This window comes from Strix uralensis, chromosome 3 (genome assembly GCF_047716275.1).
Source record: "Strix uralensis isolate ZFMK-TIS-50842 chromosome 3, bStrUra1, whole genome shotgun sequence".
In the NCBI taxonomy this organism is placed as follows: domain Eukaryota; kingdom Metazoa; phylum Chordata; class Aves; order Strigiformes; family Strigidae; genus Strix; species Strix uralensis.
Window position 1 is genome coordinate 103075203 of NC_133974.1, and position 22831 is coordinate 103098033.

Genomic DNA, 22831 nt, shown 5'->3' on the forward strand with positions numbered 1-22831 from the left:
CAGTCCCTTGCACAGGTGTAAATGACAATGGGAGTTGCAAGCCTCCTAACTTTGAGCCCAGTATGTTCTCCAGAAGAAAAGTAGCACAACCTGCTCAGACACACCTGCATGTTAGTACAGAGGCATCAACAGTTTGAAAAAAAAAAAAGGACTTAGTATTCTTGTTTCACCAAGTTTCTAGAATGACAGCAAAGAGGGAAAAGGAACATTTTCCCCCATGTAGAACCCCTGCAGACCAAACTAAGACTCAGACATGTCCACTGCAGTATTACTCTGCCACTTCTGACCCTGATTCACACATAGTTCTCTATACTAAAAAAAAATTAAAAATTCTTTTTAAAAAATGCCTTGTGGTGAGAGGAGCTAGAAGCAGCACAAGACAGAAGCAGTCTCTTCTCTGCAGGAGGCACTGGCCACCCAAAGCAGTCCCCAGAAGTCACTGGTAGTGGCTGGAAGAGGCGTAGGTTGTGTACTGAGTTAGTATGTGTACTCAGACCATCATTCCCTTAAGGGCTTGTTTGCAGTCCCAGCAACAAATGGTAGAATGTCTTTTCTCAACAAAAGCTCTAGCCGAAGATCAATATTGCAAATATCTCCTGCCCTCCCTTCTGAACATCGCAGCTGTACCTGAATCAGTTGGAAAGCACTGAGCTACTACTGGCTTTTATGAGGATTTGCATGAGTAACAGCTCTAGCATAAGATCCCAAGCCTGAAATATGCTTCAGTGAGCAAGGAGAGTCCTCTGCAGTATTCACCCACTGGAATAACTGATCAGCAAAGTCAAGCACTTTCTATCACATAGTAACATTTTTCAGTCAGTTAACTGGATTTCAGTTCTAATGCTGAGATCTTACTAGTGTGGGGAGATTGTATCACCCCTCAAATGCAAGGTAAAAACATAATTGCTTCTTTTGCAATCACATCTCCTAAAGCTTATTTTTTTAGCCTTTGATATCATACAAAAGAGTCAGACGTTTTGGTAACCATTCTAATCAGCACAGGAACTTCAACCATGAAACACTGAAAAAAAAAAAATTTGTTAGTTTTTGCCAGATTGATTCTTATATAAACATACATAAGTTCTAGACTGAAAATCGTATAATGCACCCCATTTTGGCCACTGCTGGTCTCTGTACTCCAAGAACTTGAGGAAATTTTGCATCATCCAAACTAAAGTTACTGGAAAATGTACTAATGTATTCCCATATACATGAATAATAGGAACAAAGGCAAGAGCAATTTGTTTGGCAATAAAAACAGGTTAAATTATGGTGTCTGTTATTTTGCTGTAAATCAAAAAAAAAAATTACAGTAAAGCCAGTGGAACTGCAGGGATGTAAAACTGAACTGAATGCAAAGAAAAACAGACTTCTAGTTTCAACTTGTTAAGAAAATAAACAATTTTGGTGTTTTAAAATGTCATTACCAAGTGCAAAGCACCTTCCCCTAACTTGTTTGAGATTCAAGAGCTACAGCACAGGAAAATAAAAGAACTGATGTCTCCTTCCCTTTTTACTTAGAAAGTAAATGTAAACCATTGGAATGGCCAGGGACCTTATTAATAAAAGTCTTTTGAACTTTCATTACCACCTTGGAGTCTCTGGTTCAGCTGTACCAATGGCTATTTAAAGTGACCAGTGGCTATGGCTTAGCTGGTCTCCTGTGGAAGGATGGGCACCAGCAATGTGGGTGTGAATCTCAAAAGGAAGGGCAGGGACAGGGCAGGAGATGGGCATCAAGGAATGATGTAGGGATATTGCAAGGTGGGAAATCTACCTGCAGCAAGCCTGAGATGTCACCACTCTGTCGTTTGGGTGGGGTGGGGGTGACAAATTCTAGCCCTGGCTCCTTCACGACATCACTAACGCACACCTTGTAAAACCACTCCATCTTGCTGGCATTGCTAGAGACATGAAGTGTCATTTCACAGCTTGAGATGGAGGAAGGGCATTGTCCCAGCTTTATGCTACCTCTCCCAGGAAAGGCAACTTGCTTTACCGACTGTCTTGTAGCCTCTGTGAAAGCGCTTGGCTGGCAGTCCAAGGCATCAATTCTTCTTTTCATTGAAGGAAGAGAAAAACACCTATAAGGAAGCTTAATTATCTCAGAGAACAAGCATGTGCTTTTAGCATTAAGTTTAAGAAGAGAGCTCAGTGCTGTACAGAAATAATAGAAGGAGGTCCACAGAGTTAGCACTAAAGATCTAGGTTTTGTCAGGTTGCTGCACTGGAAGTTAGGAGAGCTCTCTCCTCCACTTTTCACACCAAGGGCCACACACAGTCTATTTCTTCACCATCCTTCCAGACACACACACCTCCCCAGCATCATCTGGAGATTAAGAGCTATAAACCCCACTCTCTGTGCACCATATAGCAAAGCATGGTAGAGGCAAAGAGAAGTATCTTCTGCCCTATTCCAAGGTCCTCTTGCTGCTCTCCAGCCTCTAGGGTGAGTAGTGCCAACCTGAGACACAATATTTGCTGAAGCAGTCAGGTGTGGTTACCCACCCACATAAACTAACTAGATTCAAACTGTTTGTAAAGGTACTTCTCCTGGAGAAGGAAAAAAAAACAAACCAAGTGATGAATGTAAAAGTAATAATGAAGAAAATGTGCACAACTATATAAACTGATATGCTGAGCTTTCACCCATGTGTACTGAACAAATATTTCATTACTATCATTTTCTAAATAACTGAAACAGCCCTGGTTTTGGAACATTCTTCCCTATTATGCAGTTATACCATAGTAAAAGAAATGTTTGTTTCAGAAAGTTATTAATGAAAGTATTATTCCAATTACTTATGATTCATCAGCCACTACAGTTGTATTATCTGCTTTTATTATTTGTGGTAATGATGCATGACGTTTTAATAGCTCTCTAAAGCCAGAGAATATTATTTCAAGAGCAGAAATGACAAATTTCATCATGGGTTTCACAAGGCTGTGTTCTTTTTTTTTTTTTAACATAACTAAATAAAAATAATTTATCCTAGATTTGTTAAAAAATGGTGAATATATCACCAGTCAGGACTCATAAAAGTGCATCAACAAGTGGTTACCATGATTTATTTAAGACTGCATGACTGGGGAAAGAAACCCCACACAAACAATCGTTCATTTTCAGCTTAATCTCTCCCTTTTGTGTTTTCAACTGCACATATTTGCTTTCTCTTACTCTCCCCTGCTTTTGTTTTCACAGTCACCCATACAAATTGCTCCTAAGCCAAGGGCTAGGTGCTAAGCCTCAACTTGAAGTAGATTTTAATGGCAGTTATAAGTCCCTGGTAAACAAGGTTTTAAAAAAAAGTGGCAGAAGTTCCATTACTAAGTAGTGCTGCTAAGCACCATTGTAATTTTTCTGCTTTTATTTCTCATAACTATCACATTTTTTAAATTATGACAGCATCTTGTTTACCCAGAACGGCCTAGTAAATATACAGAATATATCAGCTAACACCATAGGTGCAGAGGACACATGTACTATGCAGTGACCAGGAAGAATGGTTCCTACAACCAGCTCCTTTGTGACAAAGCCACAGAAATGCAACAATTACTTTATACTCTTATTGCAAAATGTACTCTTGGAGTTACCTAATACCTTTGCATTAACTGCATAATTAATTCAAGCAATTTTCACATGACCACTATTAGAGAAGTCAGGCTAAAAAATCTACACGTACTGGAAAAAGTCAGAGACTGAGGCTTAACAGACACCGCTTATCCATGACCTGTGGATAAAACAAAGTAGTTTGTCACTAACACCTTTCTTAAACTAGTATTTCATAAACAATAAAAGAAATTGTAAGCGTTTGTGGCAGGCTCCTGTTCTGTATTTGTACACCTTGCCCCGCTCAGCTTCTAGGACACAACTGGCCCCTCAGATATCCAAAAATACAAGTGATAAACAACTAAGAGCAACACAAATAATATTCCAATAAATGAAGAGCCTTCTCAAGCAAGCAAGACTGATGTGAATTGCCATAGTGAGTAGGAAAAAAAGATGAATTTTAATTTCAACTTAAGATTTCAAATAGGCTACTGCAGAGATGAGGAAGAGAAAAAAAAAATTTGAAAATACAACAGGGAACAGTTAGAGATCCCATGTTCAACATTACTGAGAGATCTTTCCAGAATAAGAAGCCTGGCACTCCATACGTCTTCAAAGGAAGAAAAGTGGGCTTGTCTGTATGATTATCTGCACTCTGCTTTTCTCTAGTATAGTTAGTTGTATTGACTTAAGTGGAATTACGGCAGATATACAACAAGGTACCTAACATCACAGTTGGGGCTAATGTTCTTTTTAAAATAATGACTGCAATATTCAGTCGGCAATTAAAGAAACTCATTTCAGACATGTAAACTATACACTTGACCTTTATTATTTGTAATGAATCAACTGGCTGTGCCAGTTAGAATACTTGCAAAGACTTGTTGAACACATTGGCTTGCAAGAAGTTTCAGTAATATGTAGTCACTTAGGTCCAGACTGAGGTTTACTGAGGCAGAATAACCTCAGACCCTTTGCCTTACATTCTACTGCCTACATTTTAGCATGAACAAAAATTCAAGGGTAGACATCTAAAGAGAATGAAGGATTATTTGATGCTAAGACTTGAGTAAAATTAGGAGGGAGACTATTCCAAATTCCAGGACACCAAAGAAACCTCAGGGTGGACATCTGATAATCACACAGTATTCCTATAGTATAGTGTCCATGTGAATGTCTGCCCCTCCCCTGTGCTAGTATGATCTACGTTATTTCTATATTTCCAATAGAAATCAGTTTTCCATTCTTGAGTGCGTCTCTACTGAACAGGTAAGCTCCTGCCTGTGGGAATGTCATCATCTCATGTGATAATAGTGCAGGCGCAGGCAAGAGTTGTTTATTTTGCAGAGAAACTAAGATTTATACAGGACAAAATTAACAGAGTACTGACTATATGGAGACCCCATGGAACCCATCCGTGGCTTACACCTCCAGCTACACAGGAAGATTAAGAATTATTCACAAGAGTCACAGCTGCTACCATGGCATTCACAGCAATAGGAGAAATAGAAGTGCCATGTTATATTGGCCATGTTGTCATTAACACCCTATCAAGACTTTCCCTAAGTTCCTGTTACATCAGGAAGACCCTGCTACTGGCCCAGTAGAAAGCTACAGGAAACTTGGGACAGTCTCTCCCCCTCGTGGTGAAAGCCCTAAAACCCTAAGTACTTTAAGGAGCCTTCTCTGCCTGGAGCTTTTCTCAAAACTTTGAGAGTCTACTTAAATCACAAGGTTTCATTTTCCTAATCTATCTGCAGTGCTGCTTGTGGCATCTTACAGCTGTTCTGTCCATAAAACCAGTAACTCAAACATACATTTTAAACAGTTTGTAAAGCAAGATTGGGATCCCACTGAAAAAAAACTAGGCATAAATAAACTCAGAAAACAACTGTGTCAAGGATTCTCCAGAATTTCCTTCTATACCGGCCTGGGTTTTACTCACCTCAGTTTTACACAAGTGAATAGTCCAAGATCCTACTAACATTAAGATCCTCAGAAGAACAGAAACTAAGCAAGAAAGTATTACTTTAATAATGTCATTATAAGACTTTGCTGAGATATGGAACACAACGCTGAAACTAGGTTACATGAAGTTTTTTGGACACCTGTTTCATTCCACTGTCGCAGGACACACTTCTCAGCACATGTGCCATATTCTGAGCTCCCATGCCTGCCACCAGGCTTCAGATTCCCAGGACAAGGGGGACAGACAGTGTTTGGTTCACACAGAGACAACATACCCACAAAGGCTAAAAACATTTCTTTACAGTCTCTCAGGGAAAGAAAACGTTACCTCAGCAAGTCGCGAATGCTTGTGAACGTTCTCTCCTTTCTGCACGCTTGGAGCAAGCTGTTGCAGTACACCTCGGCTGCTTGTGAGGGCACGGGTCAAGCGAGCAAACTTTCCCCAACCTTAAGAAAACGTGCAAGATTATACACATTACCAAAAAAAGCTGCAAGTGTACCACATAAAGCCTCTCATAACTAAAATTTAAAAATAAATAATTTAAACCAGAGCAATTTGCTTTAATACTGACCACAAGGGAGTATAATTTAACCAAGTACCAGATAAAAGCAAGTCACAAAATAGGTGTCAGGGTAGTAAAGTAATAAAACCCATGACTGCAGTGACTTTGTATTCAGTGGCTCTACAAGAGTGCTGTTACATGAACCGCATCTTTTGTATGGGTAAACGTCCACTTTACAATAATCTTCTATTAAATCCAATGGCCAGATCTGGATGTCACAGCACTGCAGAAGACACTCCAGACTAATCAAGATGTAAGACTAGAATAATGCACAACAAAAAATTACAGTTGCCTGTAACAGAAGTGAATCTGGCCTCAGATGTATCAAGCATAGATCTGGCATAAGCAGAGAAATATGCATAAGATAATAAAAAGCAGAGCAGACAAAGCAAAACAAAATCATTAATTTTATCCTCTCTAAACAAAATGGGGAAATATACAAACAGATTTTCTCAAACTCTAATAAAACATTTAGCAGCTTCTGGCAGAGAAGTCATATGCTGAATTTTAATTCAGAATATTTTTTGCAGTCGTTTCAAATACCCCTCAAAATAGAAGACCTTGAATGACAGTCACAAGAGCTAGTTACAACTATAACCTTTATGAGCAGTACTTTGTCATAACTTAAAAGTCAGGCAGAATATATACATCTGGATATTTCTGGTACTCTGAAAGGAAAGTATCAGTGCTTTTAGTCCCAGTCTTGAAAAATGCTAGCACCACCTGGGAACTGTTGAGCAGTCTCACTTCCTACTCCAGCTCTAGATGCTCAGCACTTTGCAGATTCAGTTCTTAATAAGAACCTGGTTCTGGAAAAAGTTCCCTCCACATTATGGTTTTATCACCAAAAGCAACTATACTACCAGCAGTGACTGTTTTTAAAGACCAGTCTGAAGGTTAGTCTGCAAGTGATCCGTGACAAGTACAGGAATATGAGTGGCAAAAAAACTGCCCAGTACTTTGAACATATCCTTGCTTGACATCTCACTTCGATGGAGTTTTCAGGAACATATTTGGTAATTTGAGAAGTAAGCACAAAAAATAAACAAATTACATGGATCTGGTATTGAACAAGATCTTCCAGGGCAGTCCTGAAGAGAGTTTAGCTTTTTCTCCTTTACAAATATGCAAAATGGTGCATTTATTAAAGGGAAGGACCAAATTCATCAGACCTCTCTAAAATCAAGAACAAAATTGACTATTTTCTTATGCCTTAAAAGATGTTTTAAAGCAAGTCTGTCACTAGTAATTTACTAGCCAAATTGAGTAGAATTAGCCAACACTTTCAGGCAGTATTCAGCAAGAAGTAGATTGAACTATTTTTATCCAGGAAGCCAGATCTTTCCTGATAAACTCATGTAAGATTAGCTACTGTGCTAAGGGACTATTTTTCAGAGAAATAAATCAACATGACAGAACCTCAAGTGAGGTCAGATCGTATCGGTTATAAGCCTTTCCCAAAGCACTTGATTTCTCACAATACATTTCCATGGAAGGTGGTAGGTTTTGGTGGTTTGGGTTTTTTTTTTTTTAAAGATACATTTATAAAGAGTATACTTTCTCTACTGTACATGAAGAAATCCAACTACAACAGATAAGCTAAGGCTTGGAAGGCCTTACTACCTTCTGAGTAAAGCCAGTAGAGATTAAGAGAATGGATCAGGTGGGAGAAATCATTCATAATGGCTAATTTTCAGCTGATATAAATCGGACTAGCCTTTGTAAAGCCAACACAGCTACAGCGATTTACACCAACCTAAAACTTTGCTTTTGTGGAACTTACATGCCAGCACTACTACTTTTTCTTCCTGCTTTACAGGACCATGGGATAAGGCTATCGGGATCGGTATATTTTCAGTGCTATAAGTGCAGGCTGCCGAGGCCCGAGGGGCTTGCTCCGGGAGGACAGGAGCAATAGCTCCGTTTTCCAGCGGCGGGAGCCGGCGGTGCCCCGGTGCTGGCCATGGTGCTGAAGCGGAGGCCGCGCGGGCTGCAGCCCGACAGACCGGGCTGGTTTGCAAACAAAAAAAACGGGGGGGGGGGGGACGACGACAGAGTTCGAGCTTCACATCGGAACTCGAAATCTGCCTCCCTTACCAGACACATGATGGTTTTAATGCCAGCTAACAGACAGCCCTTTTTACTAACTCAAAACAGACTGATGGATAGGGCATTTTCCTGGAAGATTCAAAATTTGGTTCAAAACCTGAGGACAAACTTTCAGTGTGTCTTTTCTTCCTGCCATACAGTCTTCTAAGAATTGAGCTATCCAGATATAAACAGACAGAGGAGGAAAAGGAAGAACCTCACCCGAGCTTTCTTCCACAAAAGCACTGCCAGACATCTCTGTGGCATGATTTGCGCCTATGAATGCTGAGCACCTTTGGGCACCTCCCTCTCTTCCCAAGAGTCATCTCCTTTTGAAAGGTACAGCTTAACCCATTCCTCTGTTCTCAGCGTCTCCTATAAGCACCTCCCCTGCCCTATACGTTGCAAATCTCATTTCTGGGTGCCTAAATGTTATGCGAAATAACTGTTCTGATGAACGTTACATCTCTCACCATATACTCCAAACTCTGATCTGAAAACAATGTAACTGGCAAGAGACTGTGTCAAGAGACAGGGGTTTTTATCCTGGCTTTTTGAACCAGTGCTGATGGCAGTGAAAATGGCAGGCTGGGAGCACATACCCTAACCCGCCCCATACACTGGGTGCAGCACATGGGATCCCAGCTTGGAGTTGCACATGCCACTGTGTGATGACATGCCTAAAACCAGGTACTGAGTCTCTCTGAAAATGTCCCAGGTGTATGAATCTCATCTTTAGGACAGAACACTCTCCTCCTTACGCTGCCTATTTAGGAAAATAAAAATGTGGGAACTTTGAAGAATAATTAAAGTAAACCTGCAGAATGCAGCACAGGAAAAAGAAAATTAAAATGAGAAAGAATGCCGGTACTAATCCTATTGAATGATAACTCCTCCAATACTGCTTGAAAAGACAGCAGTACTTGTTGAATTTATTGCAATTTTTCCTCCAGAAGCCTAAGGACAGACACAGCCTACAGCAAGTCAGATACTTATCCAGTGAAGACAGGTCAAATAATGGACTTAAGCCACAGGAGAGTGGCTTAAACATTAAGTTCTAAGGGTCATGGAGCTGATTACAGGAAGAAGATGGAGATTTCCAAGAAAATAAACTAGGTTTCAGAATATATTGATATTAGTCCTGCTAGGAGAGGGGAACCAAGTGATACCAATTAGGAATTCTCTTTCAACACAAGCAGTTGATATAACCTTACATCTATTCTTTTCCTCTAGAAAGAGAAAATATAAATGCAATTGAAATCTAATGACCCTAGGTGATTCTCATATAGGCATATATATTCCTCAAATAGACAAGAGCTTGAATAGCAGAGAAGATAGCTTGGAATTCAGGAGTCAAACATGGTTCTGCTTGCCTGTGTCTCTGTCTTTGATTCTAATCCACTTTTATCATTGTTTGGTGGTCTCCTTTTTCAGCTCTGGAGAAAACATCATGCAGGGACAAAGCAATGAGATGGCACTGAAACATCTCCAGCTTCCAAAAGATAAAGAGCCTTCAAGATTAACAGCATTGACTTCAGCCGTCCAGTATTCCATGATGCCTTTTCAGTTTTCCACCATTTCATTGGAAAAAGCTGAATAGAAACTGCTTCTGAAAACACCCAAGAAGACAAGATGCCTACAACAGGGACAAAAACCGTCCCGAGCTTTGTTTCACAGGGAAACATGGCACTGAAATACACCTTTGTGATGTGGTGTTCAACTCATCAAAGCTTCTCTTTAAGGGATAAAGCTTCATTTATCAATGCTCTTAAGTTGAAAAAAATCAATTTTCTGTATTTTGAGGTAAGCATGATCTGTTGATACTCAATCCACAACAACATTTGGTAGTTATTTGTAGGTAGTTATTTGTTTCCTACCACTCTCCTCAATTTGATCATGATGACACATAAATTCAAACATTAGGCACTGTGGCAGTTACAGAACATTTGTTATCAAGTTGCTGATCCATAACTTACACAATCCCTAGAGTTAGAACAAGGAGCCATTGCCTACTAGAGAATCAGCTCGCTCAGTCACGAGTCTACTGTTCACACAGAACTGTGTAAAGGCGAGTAACTCGGGATTCTAGCAGTTCTTGCCTCCACTCAAACCACCTTTGTTTTCTTGCACATCAAAGATCCCTGCTTACATCCATCATGCCTCTCTGCAGTCTTAATGCTCCTTCCCTTTGAAACTTCATGACTAAAACGCTTATTTTTCCATCTGGTCTGGGAAAGCATACCAAAGTTTTTTAATATACTCACCACTTCCCTTTCATTTGTTCCTCTTTTTAAGAAAACATTTCATCTAGATGAAAGTAGAGTATAACTTAATCAAAATATTTCAAACACTGGCTCTGTTCATATAAATACATCTTTAAAAACAGAACAAAAAATTAGCAACAAAAAAAAAAAAAACAGAAACAAAAAGGAAAAAAGGAAACGCTTGGAGTTTTCCCTGAATTAAGATGAAGGAGGCAATCAAAATATTATTTTTGTGTAGCCCTGTTTGTGATGCAAAGGACAGCTTAGCTTCTGCAGAGGAGATTTTAACTGATGATTGCTACACGGCACAGGAGGTTACAATAGCTAGGAGGCTAACAACCATTTTCCTATAGGATTCAGTGATGTTAAATTTGATCACCTCCTTGTATAAAAACAAAGTATCAAAAGCAAAAATCAGTATGCAAATCATAATTGCCAAACTTTTATAAAGCTGCGTAGATGTATCTGAATATGTTCACATTGTATTCATACATGCACAACCTGTTCAGGCAAACTTCTTACTAGCTACTGAGAGTGCAGGCACAGATTCTATTTGTCTGCACAAATTATTGTTTTCATAAAGTGATGCATTCCAATTTATACACTATTCTCAAACATCTCATACTTGGTGTGTTAGATCTCAAACCTAAAAAGACATATACAGACAAAATGCATGAATTCCAAATATAACATATACTCTAAAATTCAGCTAAGAAGGTGACCTATCACTTCACAAGACAAATTTAGCTATGCTATAGCTTGATTTTGCCTACTTCTAGTCAAGTAACCTTATTTTTTCCTGATGCTTTAAAGGGGCAAGCATACAGGGAAGAGTGGAAAGAGGCTGTTTAAAAACATTACATCATCAACATCACTGACACACTATTTTTAAGTTGTTTTATTTAGAATGCACTATTTTTAAAGCTGCTGCATTTAAAAGCAAATTTATTAACCTCTATGGTAGTCATAAAATAAATATCTTCTAAATTATCTGAATCAATTAACAAAGATGTCCACTTAGAAGTCCACTTTTTACATGACTTTAGAAATATTTTTGTTTCATCTATTCCAACGTCTGATATTATTAATTAAAAAATTATTAAGAATGAAAAATGGCACTGGGACCTTCTGAGTCACCTTCAGATAAATATGCCTATGCATTTTTGTGCGCAGGTCAAACACTTGTCATTAGAGCTCAACACTTTTCACTCAAGGAGTCACTACATCTGCAGCTGAACAATCATGCTTGAAATTGCCCACAGGTGATAGAAAACTAAGATACACAACAGCTAAGCAGGTTTAGCCTGACAGATTAGTTGCTCTTTAAACTGATCGTGTTCTTGTACTAAATAACATTTTTCTCTACATAGACAGAGGCATTGATTTTGAAAAACTGAAATACTTTATGCTATGCCACTCTGCAAATAGCACATATATTAATAAAACACCTGCATTTGCAGGCAGCCTATTACATATTAAGTAGTCACATGTACAGGAAACTGATTTCACATATAAACACAGTAAAAGAAAAGTAGTTGACAAAAGCTGATTGAAGGTGAAAGAAGGAAAAAAATTAATTTAGCCACCAGTTTTCAGCTGTTTCAATTAAACAATAAATCTCTAAATTCACAGGTTTAGGTTTTCAGATTGGGAGTTTCTTTGATTTTAGAATATGAGAAACATTCTTATGAAAATTGTTATCCTTCAAAAGCATGCTACAAAATTCCTATGTAATGCTGTACACGGTGCAAAGAATATGCCCTCTTCACAGCTCAGGTCTGTAAAAGCAATGATTCTTAGAAGTTAATACAATTTTACCTTTTTTAGATCTTCCAAAAGAGTTTTTCCCTCCATGAATCCTAGAGCCCACTACAGACAGTTATCTGACACTCCATACCTGCCCTTCTTCCCCACTCACAGTATACAATTGCACAGTGAATCTAATATTAAAGATCTTGCATGTAAAGTTCTTTAATAGTTTGACAAATCAGCTCTTCTTTTCCAAGAAATTACTCATTCTGCCATCAAGTGACTGATACAATATCACCTCCTGAGTGCATATCACAAGAGTGCATATCACTGCCATATTAAGGATCTTCTGTGAAAGCAAAGAGAAAAGACACAGCTACCACCCCTGACTGAAAGTCCTGTTCATCAACTGACTAAATGAAGCAAGGGCCTTCACTCCCAGCAAATAAACAAGAGCCAGCTTTACTGCATCATGATGATTTATTTTGTTGTCAGTCCTCATCAGGACACAGTGAAGACCACTAGGCAGGGAAAAAAAAAATACTGCAGACCCAACCTTTCCGACAAGATATATTTTTTTAGTTTTATTAAAGCAATGAAGAACCAAACAAATAGCATTAGAAAGAGAAAAAAATAGCCCACATAGCCTGGAAGAGGCTATGTTTGTCAAGGTTGTACTTCCTTTTTCATGGGAACAGGTGTTTCCACTTTGAGAAACTATGTTTTTAAAGAATAACATTTTGAGCATAAATGTAAATCAGTTCACCTTCACAGTAAGTTTCCTGTTTAATTTAATACTACAAATATTATTAAATACTACAAAAATGCAAACAACGGGAGAACTTACGTCTTTTCTTACCCTAGAGGATACAAGTCTCTGCAATTCTCCATATGGGTATAAAAGGTCTATTTCTGACAGGATCTGAACCCGAGTGCAAGTTTATGCTGCTGTTGCAGGTGAGCTTGCTTCCAGGTTTTCAGGGTATAACTCAGCAAAGGGTTAACAGCAAAACACAGCAATGCTACTTTACTCACCAGGACAGTTTAAACCTGATTCAACTTAAGATGATGTCAATCTCTTCGCATATGTTAAAGGAAACTAGTCCAGAACTTTAACATAAGGAATCCCATAACAGTGGTAACATCAAGCCAGGCAGAACGAAATTATTCAGATCTTTGCTAGACTCAGACTGGGTTAATTCCTCAGTTTTTGCTTACAGTGTCACCCAAAATTTGTACAGGGCCCAAGACCCTTCAGTTCCCTCTGACATCAAAAAGGCTGTTTAGCAACAGTGTGACTCCTTGCAGGCTATGTTGGAGCACAGATTAATAATGAATTTATAAGGAAGAGCAGCACCTATTCGCTAAGTAAACTCTGCTTCCTGAAGCACTTGGGGGTTTTGTTAGCAATGACCCTTTCCAGCACAGGCCAGAGCCAATTTGCTTAAGAAACCAGCAACCATTCCTTGCACAAATGCAGTCCTCAGTGGCAGAGCTACAAGCTATTTTAACATCTAATCCTTTGTCTTTGGTATGTAAAGGACTTCAGCTCTTTCAAGACCAGGGCAAATAAACAGAAGCAGCATAAATATATAATTGTGAAAAAGACAAACCTTTACATGAATCATCCTCAATGGGCTGCTTGAAAGCCGTTATGTCATTGAAAGTGCAAAGAAATAAAACCACTTTATCCTGCTCATTTCGAATTGGAGCAATTTTCACAAAGAACCAGACAGGTGTTCCTGGAAACAAACATATCAGAAAGTTGGTCAGTGGTAGGCAGAACAGCAAATGTGCTAGTTTAGATGTTTACACTTCAAAATCAGCCATCTGTAAATGTTACTTTAATGTTGGGTTTTTTGCAAACACCCATTAGGAGAAATGACAAAGCAACTAACACTCTTGTCAGCTAAGTTCTCTGCTCTGCCTCTGATTAGCTTTTTAATCTTCAGGAATCAGTTACTATTTCTGGGCTTCACCTACAAAGTGAATACTTTAACTTATGAAGTGCTTTGTGATCTCCTGAAAGAAGAGTCCCATGTAGGTGCAAAGGGTGCACACAACAGAGCCTTGCTGGTTCTGTGCAGGACTTGAGAACAGGTCAACTTTGCCTAGACCATGACTATAATACAGAGTCTCAACTCAAGAGCACAACCAGTTCAGTAGACCATATACCTCCCTGCAAACAGGGAGCAACATCCCCCAACTACATCAGCCTATGCACAGCTTCAAGAGCCAGGCTCTGGGAGCTCTGGTCTAGCCTGCAAATCCTCCCATGTAAGGGAAACCCTCTGCAAGCTGTCTTTCAGCTTGCCTTGTCCTGAGCCTACTCACAGTGTGAAGCAGGACTCCACTGAACTGCAGAGAGAACAAGCCATCAGGACCAGACCACGGGGTGTGGATGGGAGTAGGTTGTACTACATAAAACTGTACTTTTCTAATTACTGCAGTAGATAAACTACTAATGAAAACTGCTTGAGAGATTAGAGCCTGCACATCACAGAAAAAGATGATCCCAGATAATGATCCTTCATCTATCCACACAGATCACCTTGAGGAGAGAAACTGTCAGTCAGCCCAGCCTTTCTATATTTCTGGCAGTTCTGCTGAGGCTGCTGAAGAGACCCTAATGATAGCAATGAAGTCCCATGTAACAAGACGGTGTCTACACTCTCATTTTACAGGAGTCACCACACTGATTTTAGTGATATTTAAGTATAAGCTGATTGGCGGGCTTAGAACAAAGCAGTTGGGTCCTGTATGTCATAACATGGCCTCCTTGAAGGCACCGGTTTTCAGTCTGCAGTCTTTGGTCATAAAAAGATGACTCCTTCTCTAATTGAGGTACATGGCAATCAGGAGATTCCACCGTCACCAGGCCTGGGCCTGCAGAGAGCTTGTACATGAGTTTTCAGACTGTCCCTACACCATCAATGATGATGAAAAAACTCACCATTGCTTTTGTGGGCATAAAAAGTAAGAGCCAAAGACAGGATTCAGGCTTGCTTGCTGTGAGCAACATTTCTCTTGAAGTGTCCCTTGTGAGCTATGTTTGGAGAGAAGGGTCTACATACCAGGGGTCAATACAAGATGTAAAAATCAGCAGGATTTTGACCGTCTGGGAAAGCCAGAATAAACAGCACCACACATAATTTTTGTCACTCATGCAGGAAAGCCTATTTTAGAAAGGGTGATCTTGGAAGACTATTTCTTTCCTTTCTTGATCACAGGATGCTCCTGTAGGCTAGAGATCAGATTCCCTTTCAATTGAATTGCTCAGCAGTTTAACATGAATACTACATGGTATATTTCATGCAATAGTAATTTACCACAAGGACCACTCATGCTTCCTGACTGTCAGAGGGTCACAAGGAAACCTCAGGTAGTTCACCAGTTACTGTTCAGCAAAGCAAACAAAGGCAGCTTTTTTCCCCAACTATGTTAACATAACAGAGGTTGTTGCTACCAGTGCCTCACCTGGCTGTTTCCCAGTCTCTGTGCTTAGCAATCTTTTCTGGCCACAGAAAGCCAGGGCATCTCCAAGACCCATGGACGACTTCCATAAATGAAGTTCAATTCCTAAGGCTCCCACTGTGCCTGCATAGCACAGGCAGTTTCAAACCCTGGCTGAGATTCCATGCCATATGTACAGCCACCTCTTATAAACAGCAGGGTATATGATGCATGGAGGCCTCTGCTCAAAAAGCAGAGAAATTCAGATGGAATCACTGATGGCCATTTCTGGAGCATGCCTGCATGGCGGAAAGTATTCAGGGGTCAATTTTTATTTTTTTAAAAAGAGTTAGCAGTCCTGAACAACCCGTTACAATAAAGTATGAGCAAACAAAAATGCTAAATGCAAGAAAAGATTCAGCAAAGTAACTGTGCCAGTAAAATCATCACTAACTTGCTAATGAGCTTAGAAGACACTGCCACAAAGCAGCCAACAGCAATTTTCAAGACAGTAACACCCTTTACACTAGCCTGTGTCAGGAGCTCCTAAAATTGCCTATCTCCATTTCTTCTTGCCTACTTGTTTTTCCCATCTTCACATGTGAACTATTCTGAGCCTGATCAAATCTGTATCTTTTACACAAACTCCTTGGTGACTAATTGCTTTTTATTTTACCCACTTCAATACCCTTCACTAACACTGCAACCTTTTAATCAGCCCGGATCTCCATTTACAGCCTTGCTTTTTGATCTCTATCTACGTGCACTTGTCTTTTTGATTAGGGACTTTCCCCTCCCCAAAACCACTTTGTATTGTTTTGCTACTTCAAGCTACAGCCACTCTGCTATGGACTGTTCACAGTATCAACCTTCATAGCACTGAGGCTGAATTACATAACTTCATCTCTGCCTCTCACAGCTATAAAAACTTACCACTGTGCTTTTGAAGATGCTGTACACATCACAAACAGAAAGGATGCAATTCATCCTCTTATTCTGGCTATTTGTCGGATGTCTGCTGTCATCTTCTCTTTATGATTACGGTTTGATACATTGTTGCAAGATTTTTCTAACATGGTCAATGCAGCTAGAGGAAAGACTTTCCCTGATAACCTGTAGAAGGCTGCTGCAGGGCACAGAGCTTCTATCAGCAGGGTTCTTATGCTTTCTAACTCCCTTGACTCCCATTCCTGTGCTGCATTATTTATAGTAAAAAGGAAAACAAAACACTGTTTTACCTAGAACCAAGTGTAGATCTTAGTGATGTGCCCCACAGCTAATGAGAAAAAGCCAGATATCCTTGACAGCTAAAAGTAGGTGTTCTTGATGACTGTCACTATTTGGGTACCCTTATAATTTCCAGAGTGTCAGAGTGCCATGAACAGGGTGTATTCTAGGGGAGAACATAAAATCAAGGTGGCACACATGGTCTGTGTAAATCATCTTCCAGTTTTGGATCTATACAGTAACACAGCAACAGCGAAATAAGTAGATGGAAAATTCTGCCAGGCCATGTATCTGCCTCCCCAACATTATTCAGCATTTTCCCCTGCAGCGTATTCCCCACCATCTTGTCAGTCTCTTTTGTGACTAGTAGACAAGTGGATATAAAAATACAATCATGATGTGAGTGCTCACAGGGCTGGATTACATGGGCTTTCCACAGTGCTCTGCAACCAGGAGCTCGTTCATAGCAGAACTGGGATCTGAACTGTGGGAACACACTGAAAGGCTCAGCCAAGATGTGGCTACGCTCAGCTTTTTTCCTGCATACTGGTTTAATTATCAGAAGAATTTTACTTTTTAAACATTAAACAGTTTATTTAACTATTAAACAGGAAAGCTTAAAGTATAAACCACTTATAAATCAGGTTGGAAACTAGAATTTCAACCTCCTACAGGCAGCCCTCATACTCTTGGTGTCAAAGAGGATGTTCCTGCTCAGCCAGACAATCACTACTGGCAAGAGGTACAAATAAGGCCATTTTAATGAAAAACGTGATTTTTCAGATTCAGCCTATGGGTTATTCAGGCAGCAAAACTGCAGCATGCTTCAGAGCTCTCACAGCAAAACAAGAGTAACTTCCTCATATGCCCCCAGTCTGCATTGATGTACAGCCACGCAGAAACCGTTTACCAGTGTTTCCAACAATACATCTACTTCCATTTACATTTTGTGTTCGGGCCTGGCAAGCTCTCTCACTGGTGAAGTTCAATGATAATGCCAATGCACAAACAAAGAAGTAAACACTCGTGAGCCATGTTGGCTTCTGTTAGATTTGGAATCAACAGTGAAAGAATCCAGAGTTTGTCTAATGGCATAGGACCAATCCTTCCAGAAAAGGAAATGTCACTTCAGTGCTGGTGGAGAAGCAGTGTGAACAACTGGGAAGAAATTAAAATCTATAATGAACTTCTGAGAGTAGCATTACGACCAGCGTGTCTTGTGGTACCAAAGTTATGTAGCTAATTCCAGAATTAACAGATGCAGCTTTTAATAGTCTTCACTGACCTGAGCACAGTACTTAGGTGTTGCCTTAAAGGCAAGACTATTTTAAGAGCTGTGATTCAAGTCCCAAGTCTTCTCCAGACTAACACACAGTAAATGTCTCCACACCTTATAATTTCCCAAACACAAATACTACTGTCTCTTCCCTCTCCTTTTTTTCCAGTCCTGTGTATTTCAACAGTTCAGCCCCTTGCTGAGCAGGAACACCAGCATTTAACATACTATTTTAACTTTTGTTGAGGTCCTTCAGAAACTCTTATAGTGTCAAAGTGAATGAGATGTTAAAGGTCTATTCTGGTTTCTCCCCCTGAGAACACTGATGACCTCTCCTTCAGTCTTCCCTCCTGTCAAACAAAAATAGGCTATAATGAAAATCAAAATCACTAAGTACGCCTCTCCCCATACTTTGAACCATTTAACCAAAAAGGTCACCTGTTTTTCAAAACTACAGAAAGTTCAGTTTAAATAAAATTGCAATATGCAATTTTTCTTTCCACAAAGTAAAAAAAATTCATTTATAAATACAATGAAAAAAACACATTTTGACAATTCAGCCATCTTCACTGCCCTTACTGAATGAGGCGAGTTTCTTCAAAGCAGCCCAACTTCTGCATTACTTGATAATGTCTCAATCAAATGATCAGCAGACAGGTATTGTCCTAAAGGTAAACACTCAGGCAGTATGGAAATGAAAAGGATAGAAGCATGTGCTGTGTCTCCACCAATTCCTACATGCAGTGATGCAGACAGCAGGACTTCAGTTATTTAAACAGCACGGCTGACTGTTACAGTCACCCCTTTCGGTGTTTCACTTATGCCCAGATACTCAGTATGAGACTGTTTCTCTCTGTCCCATACAGACCAAACAGTTTGTCCAATATCAAATTAGTAAATCAGCTGCTGAGGTGTGACCAGAAAGAGTCAGGCAAGCCACTATATCCACACAGGTTTTAACTAGGAGCACAGAGAAGCCTATGACATATTTACCATGCAAGACAAAGAGCAAAAGTCTTCCTATAGACTCTACCTTGTAGCAGGGAGTGTGCACTGAATGTGAACAAACCAACTCAGTATGTAGCTCACCACTCTGTGCCTATACTAATAGACCTTAAAATACATTTCCAGCACTTCAAAAGCTGTTACCTTCCCGTCTTTTGCATCTGGTGCTGCTATGCTCTGGCAGTTAATGCTTCTAAAGGTCAGATCTTTACATGCTAAGATAAGGAAAATCAATTTCAGTCCCCAAAGGTGAAATCGCTACACACAGGGGTTACCCTATGACACTGAAATGACACAGTAGGAAAAAGCTTCAGCACACACCCTTGTACTGCAGCAGTGTTTACCTGATTCTGAGTTCTCTGAAGAACAGAAAGTGAGTATAAGGAAGGGGAAGACGCAGGGAAGTCTTGAAATGCTTCCATTCACCCCAGATAAAATATTTAAGGATTACTACTGGGAAGTCTTACTGTTCTGTATATATTTGAAGAGATGATAACAGGTCTTGCCTGCCAACACATTTGAAGTTGACAAGATCAAACTGAATTATCAGTTATATGAATCCACAAATACTTAGATTCAACCTTGCTGAAGGTAGCTGAACTCATGCAGATGGATTTCACAGAAGAGGAGATGCAGGTGTGTATACTGCTTGACAAATATGGAGCTAGATTTCAATGGGATGCTCAGGAGGATACATGCCACTTTACTCCAACACCCTCATCCTTTCCTGCTTCTAGTCCTATGCAATGATTTGGTTTAGCAAAGGTTTCCATCTGGAGACACCAGAGGCACAGCACACACAAATATAAATGGTTTTAAATTGTTCTAACCAGTAACAGTTATGAGAAACTCTCCCTAGTGGTGGGCAATCACAGGTCTACCACCTTAAAGTGAATTTTGCTCTCTATAAATTAGTATGGGGTTGTTTGTCTGTTTTTTAACCTCTATAGAAAACACTGGTTCCAAAGATAAGTGCAAGTACAATCTGACAAATCACTATTTTGGGCTTATTTGTCATTCTTTGACATCAAAAAGCCTTCTAATACACTGTGGGGGGATGGTGCATGTGTTAAAATATCCAACAAACAAAACAAAAAAATCCCACACAAATATTCATGGTATGAAATTTGTTAAACATTCAAGCACCCAGAAAACCAGGGAAGTGAACCCCAGCTCAAATTAAAAGTGAAGCCCAGCCTTTGGGACTCTCACCATAATATATGTACTCAGAGATGAGCTACTTATTCAAACCACTTTGCAGTGTGCAAAATAATTACCTACAGTCAACCCTTTGGCAGCTGCCATTCCACTGGCCTCACCTGTAGAAAACCTCTGAGGAAAAAAAAAAAAGAAAAAAAAAGGTGTCTCATCACTCTCTGCAGCACTGCTGTAGACAGTAAGCAACGGGAATGTCTTTGCTCAGACAGGGAATGCTTGAAGACTCTGTAACTCTTCATGTATTTTAGTTTTGAAGAGTCCAGCCCACTTCAGATATTATTCCACTGAAGCAGATCAAGTACTGCATAGAAAAGGTGGTTAGATTTCAAATGGGCACTACCCTCTTCAGAGGCAGACAGAAGCAAGTAAATTTATATTCTTACGAAAATTTACTTCAGCAATAATGGAAGCAAGTGCATCTAGAAGCAGCCTGCTTTTGCACTGCTTTTAACCCAGACCTATGTTGTAGATGGAGAACTAGGCAATGAAAGTCCAAGTTTAATTTACTCAGTCATTTTAATTTATGAGGCTGACCATAAAGTGTAAAAACCCAATGAATGGCTGTCAAAGTCTTATAAGAAGTTAGATGTTCAAGCTGCATCAGTTCAGATAACCTAAGATATGACTAAGACTGGATACAAAATCTTTTCTAATACATTAGACCATATCCTTCCTTGGTGTAAGTTAACATAACTCCACTGATTTCAGTGATACTTAGCAATGTATTGATTTTCTCATATAAAAATAAACAATACTTCCAGCATCACTGGACAATCACATCTAATCAAACAATGGAACTGAAGCTCTCACATGAAATTACTGTTAATCTATCTGTTGTAATTTTGCAGTCCAGATTAAAGAAAGCTTTCACTTCACCTCCTTCCAGGTATGACCATGAATCCCCACTGAATGCAACAGGATGGTATCAGAGCAACAACGACAAAAATCTGGCGGCTGTGCACCTGCTTGCTTCAATTGCTTCCAATTACCCTGAAGGAGCTCTGCCTTTCTAGGAAACAATTCTTCCGAAGAATAACAATGATCATCACATATCTGCTAAGTAATCAAGGGCCTAGCCCAGGGAACCATCAAATCTCTATTGCATCTTAGCTTCAAGTTCTGAAAAGAGGGAAGATAGTCACTTTTGGATCAGGGGAGGGCTGGACAGAGAAAGGGGAGGCCGGTATAGAGACAGTATCCATAAATGCAAACAGGATGAAGGCAGAAAATTGTGTCATCATTCTGAATACTACAGCCTATGCTGTTTCTAGAGTTGATACTGTGAATTGCAATGAAGGTGGTAGATATACTGTAACCATCGACATCTAGATGGGGTATTCTTATCAAACAACTGAGTAAATACTAGCACTGGGTCACCACTATGCAGACTGCTGTGTCAAAAAAAAAAAAAGCAGCCTATCACTTCTAGAAGCATTATTAAATGTCTGAATCTATTGTTGACATGTCTAGTGTAAGATCAGGACATAACTTACTCAGAGAGAGATGACTGCTGTTCATAATAATACAAGATGAAGATTGACCTGCACTAGCAACATCATAGTTAACTCGAAACTCCTGCTTTGTTTTTCTCCCCCCCCCCCCAAAAAGGGATAGAGATTGTATTGTTAAAACTAGAAGTACATTAAATGTGCAGGCTGTGGAAAATGTACCAATTATTGAACAATACAAAAATGGAAGAAAAACTTGCTATTTATCACAACTGTTAGTTTATAGGGAGGAAGCAGACAGGTAAAGAACAAGAAAAATCTATTTCCTATCTAATTTACTGGCTAATTTGAAGAAGAAAAATAGAATGAGGGAAGAATAGAGAGACAAAAAAAGAAACAAAGAGCAGGAAAGAAGCTGTCTAACAAAATTCAGGGTCCCTTACAAACCTTCAAACTGAGAGTAGGTTGAAACCAATCACGTTCATTGCCTGAACAGCAACTGCCATAGTTGCAGACAGAGGTAAGCTGACCACAAAGGCAAGACCACGTAGCAGTCTGGGTGCTAAGTGACTGGAAAACAAGATAGTGTTTTTCTATGATGTGGCTTATTCTGAGAAAAAGCTCCAGGATGTCCCCTTTTTGGTATTTTTCAATTACAACTCTCCAGTGTTATTAGTCAGTCTCTGCAACAGTAGTTAATGTATGTCTAAAGCTACAAATCTAACAAACATAAGAGCACTGCGTTTTGTTAAACTTAAAAGCAAGCTCTGTGCTTTCCTTTTTCCCATGCCTGTGACCCTCTGTGCACACAGCAGAACCATCACAGCTCTGCTTTTTGGCATGTCGCACAACACAGCTTCTGCACAGCTGGACTTTGTTCTAGGCTGCCTCTCCTCAGGGAAGTGCACAGCAGGGCAGGAAACATTCCTCACTCCACGGTTACCTTGCTTTAATTCTGCACAAAAGACAGAGAGGCCCCAGGCTCTACTACAGGCCATATGCCGCAGCAATGACAGAAGAGT

At 39.7% G+C, this 22831-nt stretch overlaps 1 protein-coding gene across 1 annotated transcript in view; it reads right to left on the bottom strand.

Annotated features, from left to right (window-relative positions):
* The window catches only part of KCNH1 (potassium voltage-gated channel subfamily H member 1), a 185048-nt gene that overhangs the window by 147143 nt on the left and 15074 nt on the right, over positions 1-22831 (bottom strand). Inside the window, exons 4-5 of the mRNA XM_074863645.1 lie at positions 13796-13924; positions 5847-5965 (exon numbers count right to left, since the gene is read on the bottom strand). Coding sequence (XP_074719746.1) covers positions 5847-5965; positions 13796-13924 — 248 coding nt within the window. The remainder of the gene's footprint in view (positions 1-5846; positions 5966-13795; positions 13925-22831) is intronic.